The 18,312-nt window shown below is 31.9% G+C and overlaps 1 protein-coding gene across 9 annotated transcripts in view; it reads right to left on the bottom strand.

Annotated features, from left to right (window-relative positions):
- The window catches only part of DNM1L (dynamin 1 like), a 40,762-nt gene that overhangs the window by 5,924 nt on the left and 16,526 nt on the right, over positions 1-18,312 (bottom strand). For 5 of the 9 annotated variants that reach the window (XM_006912732.2, XM_015590008.1, XM_015590009.1 and 2 more), the window contains 11 exons: positions 15,976-16,022; positions 15,260-15,331; positions 12,615-12,701; positions 10,771-10,933; positions 8,654-8,774; positions 7,076-7,207; positions 5,945-6,151; positions 2,844-2,964; positions 2,493-2,648; positions 2,168-2,257; positions 1,012-1,104 (listed from right to left, as the gene is read on the bottom strand). In XM_006912732.2, coding sequence (XP_006912794.1) covers positions 1,012-1,104; positions 2,168-2,257; positions 2,493-2,648; positions 2,844-2,964; positions 5,945-6,151; positions 7,076-7,207; positions 8,654-8,774; positions 10,771-10,933; positions 12,615-12,701; positions 15,260-15,331; positions 15,976-16,022 — 1,289 coding nt within the window. Of the gene's footprint in view, positions 1-1,011; positions 1,105-2,167; positions 2,258-2,492; positions 2,649-2,843; positions 2,965-5,944; positions 6,152-7,075; positions 7,208-8,653; positions 8,775-10,770; positions 10,934-12,614; positions 12,702-15,259; positions 15,332-15,975; positions 16,023-17,427; positions 17,467-18,312 lie in introns of all 9 variants that reach the window. The other 4 variants (XM_025047426.1, XM_025047427.1, XM_025047430.1 and 1 more) reach the window with 1 other exon arrangement.

Here is an 18,312-nt window from a genome sequence, read left to right as displayed (position 1 = left end):
GTAATTAAAATAACAGTTCCAGGCACAAATTTTCCAAGAAGTTGGTTTCAGTGTCACAAGAACTAAATCCTAATCTGAAGACTGTCTACATGCTAATTTTTAACACACCTATAATCCAGTTTACTTTTTGAGTGTTTTACTCATGTGCATTTTAGAATTTTTTCGGACAATAGGAGTCACCTCAGCTATATAGCTAACAAATAGTTCCCTGTACCTGTTAAAGGTGCTTGTTTCCTCCAACAGTGCCCAGCAAAACAAGCACTAAAGTAAGAGCTGTAATCGTCTGTGGGCCTCAGGTTCTTCATCTGTTAGTTTAACCAAAGGGCTGAAGTCAATAACCCAGGGTCCCTTCCAGCTCCCAAATTCCATGTTTACAATATTCTTTCCATCCATACGCATTAAGAGAAAATCTGATACAGGGCTCTGAGGTCTTACCAAATTAAAAAGCAGCAGACAAATTTACTGTTCTTGAATAAAAGTGGCAAAGAAAAAAATAGTGTCTAGATAAATTGCTCTATCCATCAGCTTTGGCTCGCTCTGTTATCTTAGGCAACTTGCAACATTAACTTCAAGTAGAAAAATCCTTCAAATGCAGCCACCCCAGTAGCAGTGGAAGGATTACTCTGCCTTTCCAAATTTACTATAATTTAGGTCATTCTTGGAATGCTTCCTTCACAACTTTCAAAGCCAAAGGAAAACAATTTTAACATTTTGTTTTACACACTTCAACCTGAATAAACTGTAATAGTTACTGAAATAGAGCCAGACAGTCCTTCAACACTAAATCAGTGAATCTCAGATTCTCTTAGTTTCATAAGCAGAAAATGAGAATAATGCCTCCAGATGGTTTTGAGAATTTAAGAAAACAATATAATGCCCTTGGCATACTTCCTAGAATATAATAGACAATACAGTACATATATGTTATATAGTTACCCCATGCTCAATATATTTGATATGACTGAGTTAACAGATTTTTTTCTCAAAAAAGATAATTTGAATTGTATTTACCTCTATATTATTGTTCATTAGCCCACAAGCATCAGCAAAGTCTGGATGTTTTGTGTTGATATAAGCCAATTCAATTGCCACTAAGTTATGGACCTGGAAAAAAAATAAAATTAGGCTATATACAAAAATATGTCAACCTAACATTACAACTTATTATATAGATAATTCTAAAATAAGACAACACAGGAAACTGATGCCTAAAAATATTTGATAATTATACCCTAACTGATAAACTTTATGCCAAATAATAATTTGCTCTATCTTCTGAATTATTTCTAATTCAGCATCTAAGAATGCACTTCTAGGGTGGGGGGAGGTGACATTAAGGTAGCTAAAAATATTGTTAGATTTGTATAAGGTATGTAACTTTTTTCCCTGAAGTTCCAAGGCTTTATGCAACTTTGGTATTAAAACCTCAGATCATCCACTATTCCATGTCGAAGTTTTAGGTCAGTTTCAACAATAACATTTCATAATCAGATATAAAGATGTTAACTTTATTTAGGTAAAGGATATATCACTGAAAGACCAAAGTAATGACTGATTAACCTTAATTATGAAGCACCTAATTTAAATATTACATGTGGTTCAAAATCCTAATGGGACAGTAATCGAAAAGGAAAGTTGAAATTAATTTCTCCAAGAGATTAAAATAATTTTGTTTGCACTGTCCTGACAAACTCAGGTATCACAATAGCATTAAAAGGTCCAGAACCAGGTGTAAAGGATCTATTCAAATGAAATTCCAGTGCTTCTGTGATATCAGTGGGTGGAATCTGAGATCAGACTATGTTCTTACTCATCTCAGTCTGGAGGTTATGCTTGCTATGGAAACCGAGGCATTGGAATTTCATTTAAATAGACCCTGGGGCTAAAGATAAAACTAATTTTCTATTAGATTGGTGGTGGTACATAACAGAGCAAAGCTATTCACAATCCTCAACAATAATTCCATTCTCATGAAAACCTGTGGTTACAGGCAAACTGATTAAATATGAAGAAAAATTATTGAAGTACCCTTTAAAATAAGACAAACTCATTTTTCTTCCCAAAACACTAGGAAACATTATGCCTAATCTCTAAAGTAATCATAATGCTGTACAAAAAATTTCTATTAATAGTGATTACAATAATGATTTATGAAATAACAGCTCACCATTTCATTTGTAACTGGCAACCTTTTACGAAGAAGACAAGTCACCACTTCAACTATGGCATCATGGAGTTTAGGAAACCGCAACAACTCCTATATATGATAAAAGGAAAACAAAACAATTTGGTTTAAAGGAAAAATAAATAATCACTGAAAAACTAAATTAGATTTGAAAGCTACATTTAAGTACACTTTTAAAATCACTTTTAGATTATGGAACTGCAGATTTCAACTTTTAGCTCATCTTAAAAGTTAAGAAACCTAACATGAGACTGCCACCTCATGTCTTTTACTACTTACTCTGAAACCTGTTACACTTTTCAGTTACCTGTGTACTGTAATTGCTACAGTGCTGAATGATCCTTTGCATTTCCTCATGAACCAGTTCCACACAACGGAGGCTAGGCTCTTCCAGACGTTTGATCTGCCGCTTGACCAGTAACTCAAATGAAACTTCAGGCACAAACAAAGCTGGACGAGGACCCTAAAAAATTTTGAGAACTTATAGCTACATATAATTTTAGTTCTTCCCAAAGGTTAAAATAAATCACATTTTGGTATTTTTCATGAAAAGTGCTTCCTAATTTTCAATACGAGAGAAAAATAACAAACTGTACAAAATAGGTTAAAAAAAGAGGTTTAGCCTCATTTCAAAAAATTCTGAATTAGGCATACTCACAGTAGCATTTCTAATGGCAGTCAAAATGTCAATAGTGTTAAGGCCACCTAGTGGGTCAACCGATTCTAAGGTTCGCCCAAAAGTCTCATGGAAAATATAACAGATTCTAGCACCACCGCATCTGAAAGGCAATGAAGTATATGGTTTCTAATATTACTAAAAGGAAAGAAGCTACAAGTTATAAGTCTTTCTATACGCTTTAAGCTTCTTTCGTCTTCTGAGAAAGTCTCAGAATAACTATTACATTTAGACCATTCCCATATGTCCTCAACTCCATTATGAACCAGTTTCTATATTTTTTTAATGGAGAAAGGACTCATTCCATGAAAGGCATTTTCTCTCTTACACACACACACTCACTCACTTCTGTCAGGAAACAACAGTTCTAAAAACTACTAAACATTTTTTCTCTGCCTTAGTTTTCTTCAACTAGACTATGAGCTCCCTAAGGACAAGAAACAGCATTTGTTTATTCACAATCTAGAGTAGAGAGATTGGCAAACTTTTTCTATAAAGGGCCAGATACTAAATATTTTAGGCTTTTCAGGCCACAAAAATCTGTCACAACTACTCAACTCTGCCACTGAGCACAAAAGCAGCTACAGACAATATGTAAACAAACATAGCTGTGTTCCAATAAAACTTATGTATCCTAAAATTTTAATTTTCTTTGTTGAAAATTTTTTTCAACCATTTAAAAATGCAAAAATTAAAAATCATTCTTAACCAATGGGCTATAGTTTACGAACTCCTGCTTTAAACAAATTAAATCTCTGGGCACCCTGTGTTTCTCATTTTAATGACTAGAAACCTTGGTGTTATCCTTTATTTTTTGATTCAAGTCCAGTGAATTTTACAAATGCCTTTAGATCTCCCCAAATCAGCCCTTTCTATTTTCACAACATCACTATTCACTACTTTGTTACTGTAGTTTAGGCAAAAGGTACTAGCCTAATATTATGCTAAAGGAAATAAGCCAGACACAAAAGGACAAATATTGTATGATTCCCTTTATATGAAATATCTAGAATAGGCATATTCATAGAGGAAGTAAATGAGAGGTTACCAAGAGCTGGGGGAGGGAGGAACAAGGAGGTATTACTTAAATGGATACAGAGTTTCTGTTGGGGTGATGAAAAATTTTGGAAATAGATACTATTTGATAGTTATATAATATTGTGAATGCAATTAATGCCACTGAATTACACACTTAAAAATGATTAAAATTACCAGTAATTGGTCTCTGCCTCCACCCTTTCCCTCTCCAGAATTATCCTTCTAAAACAGATACTACTCTGACAAAATGTTTTATTTTTTATAGTAGGAAGTTCTCTGAATTTGGAAAATACTCAACTTTCCACAATATTGTTCTTTGACAACTTTCCTGCCTTACTTACTGTTAGGTCCCATCCCTATACATGCCAAATATTCTCCAAATACATCTGAGAATATTCTTTGCTCTTCCAAAAGCTAAAACACCATTCTACCCAGAGCCCAATCCAAATGCATTCTTAACTAAGGAGCTCTCCTAATCCCTGAAAGAAATGTAAATGGCTTTGGTTGGTAAACACACAACAGAATATACAGATGTCAAATTATAATGTATACCTGAAAATTACATAATTGTATTAACCAATGTTACCCCAATAAACTTAATTTAAATAAATAAATAATAAAAGGGAATATTTGGAAGAAAAAAATGTAAATGGTCCCTCTTCAGTGTTCTAAAGGCTTGATTAAGTAATTGCACAAATATCTTATTAACTACTTATCAGGCTCCATATATGTTCAATGTACTTTTCTGGCTGTGTATTATATTTAACAAGTATGGAAATAAAAATACTTGATTATACTCCTTTTTGCCACCCAATCTTGCCTCATATTACCTTGACCTGCCTTACCCACTAAACTCTTTAAAGGTTCATTTTAGTAACCTTTATTTCTCTCATTATACCATACATATAATAACCATTTAATAATTAGTTTGTTAAATACTCTATCTCTTTATGGAGTTAAATCACATAAAAGGCCACCTAGGTCACACAAAAGTACATAGAACTATACACACAACATAAGTGCATATATAATTGGTGAAATCTGAATAAGCTCTGTGGGTTGTACCAATGTCCACTTTCTCATTTTGTCATTGTACTACAGTTATGCAGGATGGCAACACTGGGGGAGACAAGGTGAAGGGTGAACAGGACTTCTCTGTACATTCATTTGCAACTTCCTGAAAGTCTATAATTATTTCAAAATGAAAAGATTTTTAAAGTGAGACTTTAGAGAAATACACATTCTTATATATTGCTAACAGTAAAACAATACAATCTATTAATAGTGTGGCAATAATAAGAGAATTTGAGGATGCTATATCCTGTGATCTAGTAATCCGTTTCTAGGAATTTGTCCTAGGAATTTACTTGAATACATGCTCCAAAGACAGTTCATCACAACATTGTTTTTATTTGTGTATAATTGAAAACCAACTATCAATAGTATGGTTCAACAAATGATAGTATATCTAAAAAAATAAAATACCACATAAATTTTAAGATTAATAATACAAATGTATAATTAATATTAGTTATTTGTGACATGTCGATTTAAAGAAATGATTCCAAAATAGCATTTACAGCATCTGATTTTTAAAGATTGTAATACAGGTGCATTTATGTTTTATAGATGCAGAGAAAAACAGGTTAATGCTAATGACAGCAGGGATTATTTCTGGATGATGGAATTAAGAGTAATTTTGTCCTTATGCTTTATTCTTTTTTCTTATCTATATTACCTTATTCTTTGTAAACAATTACACTGTGTGTATTAAAGAGATAAGCATTTTAAAAGTTAAATTATTAAACATTTTTAAATGCTTATTAAAGTCTTGTAATAAAACTGAAATTTTTACTATACATAGTTTAAAAGCATTTTAACACATATCAGATATCATTCTATCACTTCTACAAAATGACATTCCTATTTTACAGGTCATAAATCACAATCAGATAATCTTGAGGTATCTTTTCTTACTATAACAAAAGATAAAAGTAACCTATCAATCCAAGCAGCCAAATAAACAAGAGAAATTTCTTACTTACAGCTCTGAAGTTTCAATGTATTTTGCAGTTCCTTCAATAGTGTTACAGTATTCTGTAGCAAATTTGGTAATAAGCTGAAGTAAAGTAGCACTTTTATCATCCACAGGTTCACCATAGCTATTTAGAAGAGACTGATATTGAGCAGCTAGAACATTTATTCTTGTTTTCAACTCTGGTAAGCAGTCTCTGATGTGATGCATCAGTAACCTAACAAAAGTTAGAAAGGAAGGGTTTTAAAGTAAAAATATGTATTCTGAAGTGTATTCTGAAGACCTTAACAGGTCAATTTTTTAAAATAAAAGTAACTGGGAAAACCTGTCAAATAATTTGTCTTGGCAGGAAATGATACAATTTTAGACTAAAACTAAATACTTAAGTCTAAAAAAAATGACAGGAAGGAAGCTGTCTTGGTCAATGCTTTTAATATTTGCTTTCAACCCATCGAATTGTAGCAAATGCTAGAAAACCAAATTGAAAAAAAATTATTTTAAATTATTTCAGTTGCCTCAAAAAAGTAAGCTACTCGATCCAATTTTACCTACACAATTTTGGTTCCTGACTTATCTTTTACAAAAGGTACTCAGCATAGTGAAAATCTTAATAATATCCAAATCTCCAGGCTTTTTATTTATTTAAGGAATCAGACAAAAGTAAGAGAAAACAGCTTTCACTTCAGTCATTTATAAATTACCTATAAAGGTCTTCCAGTCAGTCTCTCTACTACCTGTGGGTATTCAGAATTTGAGGTATACAGCTTATTTTTATGAACAGGAATACAAGACATGCTAAATTAAGAATAGATTATACAGAAATCATAAATTTTAATTCAGTTCCTAAAAAACCAAAATGGAAATTCAGTAATCTATCTAGTTCTATCATCAAAGGTAAATTGACTATCAAAAATTTTATAAGACATTTTAAAATTCACTTTAGCATCCCAAATGACACGATGGTTTAATGCCAATCATCCCAATAAAAAGTCATCTACATTACAAGCTACTATATAAGAAACAAAAAGTTGTATGTACATGCAAGAACATTATGAAAATATAAGCAACTGAAAATGAAAGTTCTCAGACACCTATTTGCAAACCAAAAACATCTCATTTTCCAAGAGGTAAAAAATGTTACCTGTTTAGAGTCCTAGCAAGGTACTTTGTTCCATTTCTATTAGCCAGAGATGGGTATTTCTTTTGAAGGAAAGCATATTCATCACGGATTGAATCAGTTACGCTCTTCTTATTGTTAATATCTAGCTGGCTCCTAAAGTTGAAAAATAACAAATCTGTTCAGCTGAAGTCAACTGTGGATCTCTATGTACCTTTGATGATGATGTTGATAATGATGACAGTAGTCTAAAACTGATGATGATGATGATAGCAGCACCAAGCACTGTTCATAATGCGTGGCATGGACTGTTTTATTTAATTCTCGCAATAATTCTACATGATAGGTATTATCCCATTTTACAGCAAAGGAACTGAAGCTCAGGGAGATTAACCAATTTACCAAAGATCGCACATTAAGTAGTTCAGCCAAGATTCAAACTATGTGACTTATAAGTAAAACCTAAATAGTTTAGACCTCATCATTATCATTAACTACAGTCAAAAGCAGTACTCTTTAACATGGATAGACTGGTGAAAAAAATTTAAGTATGTCTTAATAAACTCTGTATTTTATGCAAGGACATGCAAATAATTTCCACCAAAAAAAAAAAAATTAAGTTAACTTGAAGAGCAGTCATCTACAAATACAACTAACAATTTTATACCACCTGCTTGCCTGAAAAGAGCAATAGAATGTAGAAAGTTGGAGTACGGGTGAGGTAGGAGGACATATGAATAAAAGCAGACAACTGTAATGAATCTCAGATAGCACTTAGTAAAAACATTTTCATTTTTAAAAGATCTAAGACCCAAAGATGTTAGGTGTCATTTAAACCCACGCTGTATCTAGTTTGTAGACAAAATAGGACTAGAGGCCAGATCTCATGATAATTTTAGTGCTTCTTGACTTTATAAATGCTTTAAACTAAAAGAATCTTCATCTGAATCCAGCTCTGCTTTCACCAGCCATGTGACTTTGGTAAATGTGTAACTTGAGTTTTCTGATTATAAAATTGACATCTATACCTACCTCACAGGGCTGTTGTAAGATTTCAAAGAGATACCATTTGCCAAATGCTCACAGTAGAGTGTCTAAAACACAATTAGACACTCAATAGTAATTAGTTTCCTGTCCGAAAATTTTAATATCAGCTATTTATAATTAGGATACTTTTAACAAAATTTCTCCAAGTCACATCCTGACAATTACATAGAATCAGTAATTCTAGGGATTAAACCAATCTATTAAGAATCGTACCACTTTAACATACTCTTTCTTGATTGGATGCAAATAACATAGTTTTCTCCCTTATCCAGGGTCCTCTTCCTACATAAAATAGGCAGCAATTTTTCAAGCCTAGCAATAAATTTTCTTCCACTTCATGGCACTGCTTACTTTGTAAACATTTTCCATTAAAAATGTCTACCAGAGGCTTTCACAAATCTTTCTCCCTTTAGAGCAATGAACTCTTTGGCAATACCTAGATTATAATAAAAAGGGGACAAAATAGGGAAACTATCACGGTCAGACTGATTTTAAAATTCGGATTTGCTTTGAAATGAGAATGCTGCAATTCTCATCCCATTCCTGATTGCTAACCTGTTAACTACTCCAATTATTCCAAGTTTCACTGGTATAACCCTTCCCATTAATACATCCATGGCATCAGTTCCTGCATCCATGAGATCAAGTTTAGTGATTACAGCTAGGGTTCTGCGACCTGGTAAATGCAAAAAAGAAAAGAAAATAAAGTAAAGCTATTAAGTATTAGTAAAGGAAAATCCTCAAGTATAATCCTAACATTACCTCTTGTCATCATTTTGGTAATGCTTTTCTAACCTTTGTTTACAAATACTTTAAAAAACTAATTTTAATCATCATGTACATTTAAAATTTTTCACATACAATTTTTTATTAGCTCTCAGGGATAACTTTTTTATAAGCATTTTTAAATTTAAATTTAAAAATTTAAAAATGTTCCTGGTACACAGTTCTGAGTTTTGACAAATGTAAAGAGTTATGTTACTACCACCTTGACTTAAAACAGTTCCAATACCTCCCCAATTTTCTTGTACCACCCAATCAAACTCATTTTCCATCCTAACTTTGCTTTTTCCAGAATGTTATATAAATGGAATTATATTTATAACATTTTCAATCTGGGTTCTTTCTCATGGCATAATGCATTTGAGAGTCATTTTTATTGCTGCATATGTCAATTGTTCATTCCTTTTTATTGCTGAATAGTGTTCCATAATATGGATATATTTTGGTTTGGCTATTCATTCCTCATTTGAAAAATATCTGGGTTGCTTTCAGTTTTAGAAGACTACGGATAAAGCTACTATATACATTTGCATACATGTTTTCATATGAATATAGGTTTTCATTTAACATGGGTAAAAACCTAGGAGTAGAAGACCTGATTTAACTTTTTAAGTGACAAACTCCGAAAGTAGCTAAAACATTCCTACTAGCAATATATGAAAGTTCCAGTTGCTCTGCATCTTGTCCAATTTTACATCTGGCATTAATTATAAGTATTTTTCTATAGTGCACCAAATCTACAAAATCACCCTTTTTTAGTGATTTCATATTCTATTATCTTAATTTACTTAATCATTCCTACGGTGGGCCATGTATTAGGTGATTCTAATGTTTTGATACTATAATACTGGATTGGATTATTTCCTTACAGTATATCACTATATTAAGATTACTAGATCAAAAGTATGATCATATTTATGGCTCAAATATCTCTTTAAAAAAGAATTAATGCATATAAAATAGAATTAATGCTTAAGTTTAAATAAAAATAAAATTTAAATAAACCTTTTGATAGTTTATCTTTTAAGCTAACTAAAATGAACACTAGTTACTCATACAGTACAGGTTTCTTAAAAACTTGAAATAATAAAAAAATTTAATGACTCTGTTTATGGGAATTTCAATTTATCAGTCTTTTTAGCACTAACATTTCCTACCAAATTTTTATCTGAAATTCTCAAAGCAGGAAAAAAGAAACATGACAGAGCCCAGAGACCCTCCAAATACTTGGATGAAAATAACTGGCTCCTGTATGGAGCAAAGTATACATTTATTAGCAATAATAATAACTACTCTCTTACAAGCTAGCATTTTATATATTATAAAGAGATGCACACTACAGCATTAGTCAAGTATGATACACTGACCCACAGTATAAATTCTTGGGGCTATCAATGTTACATAAAAGGATTTTACCTTTATTTCTAAAAATTGCCTCTGCCTTAAGCATGTCTAAATGTTTTCTACCTCTGCAAAATGTAGATACCATAATTATCTACTAAAACATAATGATCTACAATAATTATCTACTATGTGAGTTAATTATTCTTGCAAGTCAGCTATTCAAAAATCTAAATCATTTTATTTATACAAAACAAAAAACTCATTTTGCAAAGCCACATTATTATTTTTAAATCATTAGGTAACCGTTACAAATATGGACATTATGGTGAAATATTTTTGCCTAGCCTGTATAGCAACTTATCTATTAAAATTTTATTTTCTATCAGAACTTCTATTTGAAACTATAAGCGAAATAGGAAAGCATTATTTTGTAAATCTGTATTAGCAGCTAGAACTATTTCTTTTAAAAATAACAATTCCTTTCTTGAAGGTAGATTTACCATTATTAACCAAGCAGCTCATTAAATATTAACACCTGTCCTTACCATCTGGATCTACCTCTCTCGAAATTTTAAGTGCCTCTGATGTTGCCATATCTGTGTTAGCAGCAGTGACGGCAAGGATAATGGAATTTGGATTGCTGATGAACCGCAGAATGAGCTCTCTAATTTGAAGCTCAATATCCTTAGGTTGATCGCCTACAGGCACCTGAACCAAACAGAGATGAGCAAGGAACTAGTAATAAAAATCAACTCAGCTTCCCCCTACCCCCATTTAATACACAGATTATAAGTATTACTCCATTTACAGATAGTTAAAATGTAGAAATTATACAATACAGTAGTATATATAAATCTGGTAATATACGAAAGTCTCAAAGTATAACTCTTGCAAACACCAAGTTTACCATGTTAAGGATTGGTCAATGTTAAGCATCTAGAGACAAATTCATTCTTTCATTCAATTAGCAAGTATTTACTGGCAGCCTACTGTATTCCAGACACTGTTCTACATGCTGGATTAAATTCACAGTTGTGAATTTAAAAAAACACAATTCCTGCCTTCATAGAGCTTATATTTTAGTGATGAAAAGCAGATAATAAACAAGTAAACATAGTATCTAGGTAGTGGTAGGGCTATGGAAAAATAAAGCAGAACAGGATACTACTGAATGATTAGAGAAGGTTATACTTTTAAATTATTATTTGAAATTGCATTGTGCTTTTAAATAATCAGGGAAAACCTCACCCAGATAATGACATTTGAGAGAATGACTAGAAACTGAAGGAGATAAGGGATAGATACATGTAGATATCTGGGGAAGAACATTCCAGTAGAATGAATGATAAGTTATCTATTTCATCTATTCCTGTTACTCTTCTAGGAGAAGAGTAACAGGAATAGATGAAATAGATAACTTAGATCTCTTTAAGAATTTAAGCTTTGACTCTGAGTGGAATGGGAAGCCACTGGAGAGATTTTGAGCCAAGGAATGACACAATGTAATTTTCACCTCAGTAGCATCACCCAGGCTGCTAGTTAAGAATAGATTATGAGGAAGACTTGTTAGGAGACTCATAGTAATCCAACTGAGATGATAGTGGCTAGATCAGGATGGTAGATATGAATGTGTGTAGATATGAATGCATGAGACATAACAGAGTTCTAGATATATTTTAAAGGTAGGGAGAGCCAAGAGGATTTGCTAACAGAAGAAGTAGGGTGTGGGATAAGTATCAAGGATGACTATGAACTTTTTGGCTAAACAACAAGTAGAACGGAGCTTTTTTTGATAGTTAAAATTATTGAGATAGGGATGACTACAGAAGGATCAAGTCAGCTCGAGGGATAGATAGGTCAAGAATGTGGTATTTCATATGTTAAGTTTGAAATATCTATTAGACTTTAAAGTGTGTATGTCAAGTAGATAGTTGGCTATCTACATTCTAGAAATGGATATACAATTCTGGACATATTTGAATACTGTCAGCATACAGTCACTCATGTATTTAAAGCCTTAAGATTGGATGAAATCATCAAGGAGCTAACTGTACCTCCCTGACAAGAGGTCCAAAAACCAAGCTTTGGGACACTCACTGTTTAGACACTGGGAAGATAAGAAAAAGCAACAGAGACTTTAAGGAGTGGCCGGCCAGTGAGACAGGAGATAAACCTATAGAGTATGGCATCCTCGAAGCCAAGTAAAGAAAGTGCTTCAAAGAGAAGGGAAGGCTCAACTACTTCAAATGCTGCTAATAGATCAAGTTGATTGCAAAAAAATAAAAGGAAAAAAAGCTGATTATTCTCAAATGAGATTAAGGAAAAACTACATTTGTTCAAGTGAAAACAAACATGACCAAATCCACAATGAGTAACAACTCTTCTTTACCTTGGTCATTCCTGGCAAATCCACAAGTGTCAGATTGACAACGTTGGGTGAAAAAATCTTAAGATGAATTGGTTCAGGGCTTACTCCCTACAAATAAGTTTTAAAAATATTAAAATCACATTAAAATTTCAGCAAAATACAAAAAGCTAAAATAAACTTCATATCAAGTAGACAGACATTAGGTGCTTTTAAATATAAATTAAATCATGATCCCTAAAATATTTTATCAATCAAAACTTGATAAAACACAAAACTTGAGAATGTAAGGCAGCCAGGCATATAGCAGGTTAATCCTATCAAACTCTATACCATTAATATACACCATTTATTTCTCCTGTATTATTTCACATTCTTTTCTCTTGGTTCTAAGCAGTATTTCTTAAATTGTTTAATAGACTTAGTGCTGAACAAAAGAATAATGTATCACTATCCTAACTTATGAGATTTTTGAGTTCAGAGAGTGAGGTAAAGTAGCAAATTATCTGAATCAATTTGGTTCCTAATCGTTGATTATCAAGTGGCAAGAGTGCATATTAAGAGATTACTCAGAAAATTTATCTGGATTTCCAGATCCCTGAATTCAAACAAAAAGAATTTGGATAGTGAAAGATACCCATATTTTCTCTCCCTTCGCCTCATTCCTCTTCACCACTGGCCCTCTACAAATTTTAGTTGAGTCAGCTATATGTAAAAGACACTTACAAAATGTTCATAACTTGTCTTTTTACATGTCCTTCTTTATCCTTTAAAATGTCCTCTCCTCTATTTATCCACCTTATATCTTCCTTCATTAATCCACTGAAAATTCTAATTTACCAGAGAGTTTTTGGGAACATCCTTTACTCTGAGTTCTCTATTCAATTTCATTTGCTATGTTAAATTACTCTGAACTACTTTTCTATTTCTAAAAACTCCTATGTTCTAAAGTCATTATTGTTGATATTCAGTATATTTACCTTGGTTGTATGTTTCTCAGGCATTCCTTTATAACCAATACAAAGTTTTGTCCAAAAGCTTTTACAACTCCAATCTCACAGATATGTTAAATCCTTCAAGGTTTTATGTTAGGCATATGAAATCATTTACATATTTACACATATAAAATTACTTCTTTAAGATCAAAGTACCATTTACTTCATTTCAAACATGACTTAGGAAAGATTTTTCATAGATTTGGGGGCAGGGGACTTTTGGACACTGTGGATGAGAAAATTTGCTATATAAGTATAGCATATCCCCACCATAAATGAAACACCTTGTATGCATATGTACTCAGATCTTTCATGACACTCATTTTAGTGTAATTAAGAACTTTCCTTTCTGAATCATCAATCACATCCGCTCTAAATTCCAGTACTATATAAAATTACCACCAATTCCTGAGTTTGGTAAATCTATGGAGATCATAGGAGAGATAATTCAGACTGGTATTATAATTAATAATATCCCAAAAGTCAAAATTATCTGATATAATTACAGGAATGAAGACAAGCTAATCTAGTTTCCTGTTACTTTTTCTATCTCTTCTATACAACACAATTATTAGAAATTCAAGTAAGTATAACAACAGTAGCAGCCTAGAATTCGATAATGAACAAAGCTTAGTCAGTCATTAAAAGAGACAAATATCTTGGATAGGCATGAAGAATTAACATGGCTCCAAAAATGCCTTTCTGTAAGGAAATAACCTCTCCAGCACAGTATCTGGCAGGTGAAAGGGCTCAATAAATATTTGCTGAATATTAATACTAAGCTAGTGCCCACTCATGGGATTAAATGTACCTCTGAATAATACCAGAATGGAGGTAAAAACAAAAAGGGCAATAAGAATAAAGGAGAAAGAAAAAACGAACATTTAATGGAGGCAGTTTGATAGTGCCTGATGTCGAGATTAATGGTTATCTCAGACACCTAATTTACCTTAAATTCTCACAATCTAAGAAGAAAATAATTCAGTTGTTAACATTACAAGTCGACTCTTGAACAACACAGGTTTGAACTGCCTGGTTTCACTCACAAGTGGATTTTTTTCAATTGACTTACGCAGTTCAATTCACTTACACAGTTCAAACCCATGTTTTTCAGAGGTCAACTCCTCAGTTGGGAATTCACGAATGCAGAGGACCAAGTGAAGTTATGTGCAGATTTTCCACTGTGTAGGTAGTCAATCAGTGTCCCTACAACTGCCGTGCTGTTCAAGGGTCAACTGCACTTTTCATATTTGCTGAAATAAAAATATTTAATTTCTCTTTTTACATTCATAAGTAAACTTACCCTTACTCAGGTAAGAAAAAGAGCTCCTCAAAATATATGTACCTCATAAGTTACATAATGTTTCCTGAGTGAGAGTACAATCAATCCATCAGAAAAAGACAACACAGTAGCAGTAGTAAACAGAAAAATTATATAATCAAGTGGTATGTACATCACTAGATCAAGAATAAACATCTAAATGAAATATCTGATAACATATAAGAGCTCTAAGAAACAAAAGGATTTTAAGTAAAGTTTTTATATATTTGTGAAAATACTCCATTAAAGATCATAATTATGAATTTACAATGCTCACCACACACTATATTCAGAATACTCTCAATGATAAATTTACTGATGTTCCCACTTCCTAACTCTAAAAAGATGCCTACCTTATTATTTCCTGAAATCCTTTCTGTTTCATTTTCAATTTCTTGTCGAATTTCATCGAAATCCGTGTAAAGCTAAAAATTATTGAAACAAAAAGCATGATATTCAAAATTAAGAAAAAAATTCTTAAGTGGGGGAGTTGATAAATGTCAAGAATGTCTATGGATTTGCTCAGAGAATTAGTAAACAAATTCTAAATCTCAAGAATTTTTTTTTTTTTTTCCCTGAGCCAAGGACTCATAGAGTTTATATTAGCTTTTCAAAGTTGCCTGATCCCACAGCAGTTAAGATTCTCCACATAAAAATAGTCACAGGGATGTAAAATACAGCATAGGGAATACAATCAATACTGTAAACTAGGTATGGTGCCAGATAGGTACTAAACTGATTGTAGTTATCACTTTGTAAAGTATAGAAATGTCTAATCACTATGTTGTACATATGAAACTAACACAATACTGTACATCAACTATAATTTTAAAATAAAATTTTAAAAAATTTAAAAAAGAAGAATCTCCAAATTGGAGAGACTAGGGCTCAACTTAAGGTGTTTCCAAATAAACTACAGTGGTCAGAAATGTTACTAAGATAAGGTTTATTTTATAAGGAGCAGTTGCTTAGAGATAGCATGCCACATTGCCAATAAGAAGCTAAATTATCAACTACTTGTACAAAATTTTTTTTCAAAGATTTTCTTCAGATATTCTTATGTCATTACCTTATTTTTGGTGTGAAGAAATTTACCCCATTCTTCTGCTTCAACTCCTGGAAAAAGAAAAGCTCCATTTATTGCAAACTATGGAAATTATTTTTTATCTTTAGTTAGGGATTTAAAAAGGCAACACAATATTATTTGTTCCTATTTTGCCAATAACTACAAATTAATGAGTATTTTAAGATCTGCTAAATTTTACTTTCATGTTTTAAAAATTGTATCATATATTTCAAAAACATGACAAATTTCAGATAGAGTTGCTCGCAGGTCTCCCCACCATGTGAAATCTAGATTTTTGTGAATAAATTATATTTTAATATGTTACATTATAGTAAAAAATATATTCTTTATTTTTAAATATCTTACACATAAAGTAGTTTATCTGATGAAAGTAGTCACTTAAACCTAATGGCTTAAAAGAAGAAAAATTAAGAATCTTACTGAGTAATGCAAAAAACATATATTTACGCACATAACTCAAGGTACAAATTTGCAATATGTGAATGAAAGCTAACTTTTCAATCCTTTTTTTTTTTTTAATTTGGTTTCCTATTGGATGCCTATAAAGTCACAATTTGTTTTTCCTTTAAAGAGCTCTGTAGTAGTGTAAAGCTATTGTCATTTATATGCACTTTCAAGGTGATTTTTTCCCCCAAGAGCAAGACTAAGTATTCCCTCAGGAATGATAGTTGGAAAGGAATGAAATAGGCGGCAGTGGGGGAACCCTAGCATATGAACTGTATGTAGTCACTACTCTCCATTAGTTTCCAATAATTGGTCTGTTCCTCCTGCATTTGCTGAAAAAGGAAAATATATTCACTGTAGGCACTGTTTCAAGTGGTACAAAACTTAGAAAGCAAGCTAAAAATGTTTAATTGCAGAAAAGTACACTAATTTTACCTCCCCCAAGACACAGCTATTCTGCTTTTGCCAAATTCAGGGTTTTAAATATCTTAATGACTGAGTTTATGAGTAATGCATATCAGCTAACTGAAATCAAAATAAAAATGACCATAAGATATTCAAATATTTATTGAAGGAAAAGTAGATCATTTCTTTGGAGGAATAAAGGTAAATAAAACTGGATTCTTTTTACAAGTAAAATGCTCACCTACTTGAAGCTTAGTACCTTCTTCCAAGAATTTTCATTGGAGGACTGGAGTAATATAGGTGAAAAGAACTCACAGAGGCAGATACTACATACCAAAGGGATGTTTAGAATTCACCTTATATAAAAAATGTCTAGCTTCACAAGCATGTTTTTTAAAATAAAAATAAATTACATTCACCACCAAAAGAAGCCTGCATTCTGATGAAATGCCAACAAGAACCACTAAAACCTGCAACAATCAATGTGGCTACGCAAATAAAAAAATGCACACAGCCTGTAAGAGTACATAAGCACACATGCAGGCACAATAGAAAAAGGGCCAAAAACAAATGGATAAAAGAAACCTTTAGAAAGGTGTCTTGAGTTTTTCCATGTAGCAGGGTCTGTAGTTAAAGAGAAACAGCACAAAATGATAAGTTTAGTGCTTATCCCTAGCATTAACCTTTTAAAAATGTGCAGAAACCTAAATACATTTCAAATGCATGTAGCATTCAATTATTCAAAATTTACAACTATTATAATTTCCATTATAATTAATTAGTTCTAATTAGAGGGAGGTATATAATATCGTAAATGATATAAATGAAGCATGTTGTGTGCCATCATTTATTTTTATTTTCCATTACAACTAATTTTGTCACCTCTGGTTTCTAATTTTAACACAAAATGGATTAAAATTAATTTCCTATTCAAAAATTTGCCTAAGATATTTGATAACTGACTATGGAAAAAGATAAATTGCCTGGCCAGAAAGAATGTACAGAAACATACCAAACACATCCTTCAAAACCTTAAAAGTAAATAACTATATACAAGTATTTACCCTATTTGCTAAGATTGAGCTTTATAAGAGATTATGTTCTTCGAAATATATATTGAATTTAATGGAACACCACGGAAACAATTTGGTCTTTAATCAGTATGGTACTTTTGGATTTTATCTAAAAAGAAATCTTAGAAATATATGAAAGATAATCATAGAGTTCAAAATTCACACTAAAACACCATCCCACTCTAAAATAGTTTAAATTTATTAAGATTTTATCAGAAAATTCTTTTACATTGGCATAAGTGGAGGACAAGATGAAAAATACTATAAATCTATATACTGACACTTCAATAATCCTATATATTTGACAGGATGATCTCATGTTAAGTAAATTTTCCTGATAATTAAATTATACATATAATTAAAATCTTTTAAGCCAGTTTTGACGGACCTATATCTA

This window comes from Pteropus alecto, unplaced genomic scaffold, assembly GCF_000325575.1.
Source record: "Pteropus alecto unplaced genomic scaffold, ASM32557v1 scaffold103, whole genome shotgun sequence".
Classification (NCBI taxonomy): domain Eukaryota; kingdom Metazoa; phylum Chordata; class Mammalia; order Chiroptera; family Pteropodidae; genus Pteropus; species Pteropus alecto.
This window is presented reverse-complemented; position numbering and strand designations above follow the sequence as displayed.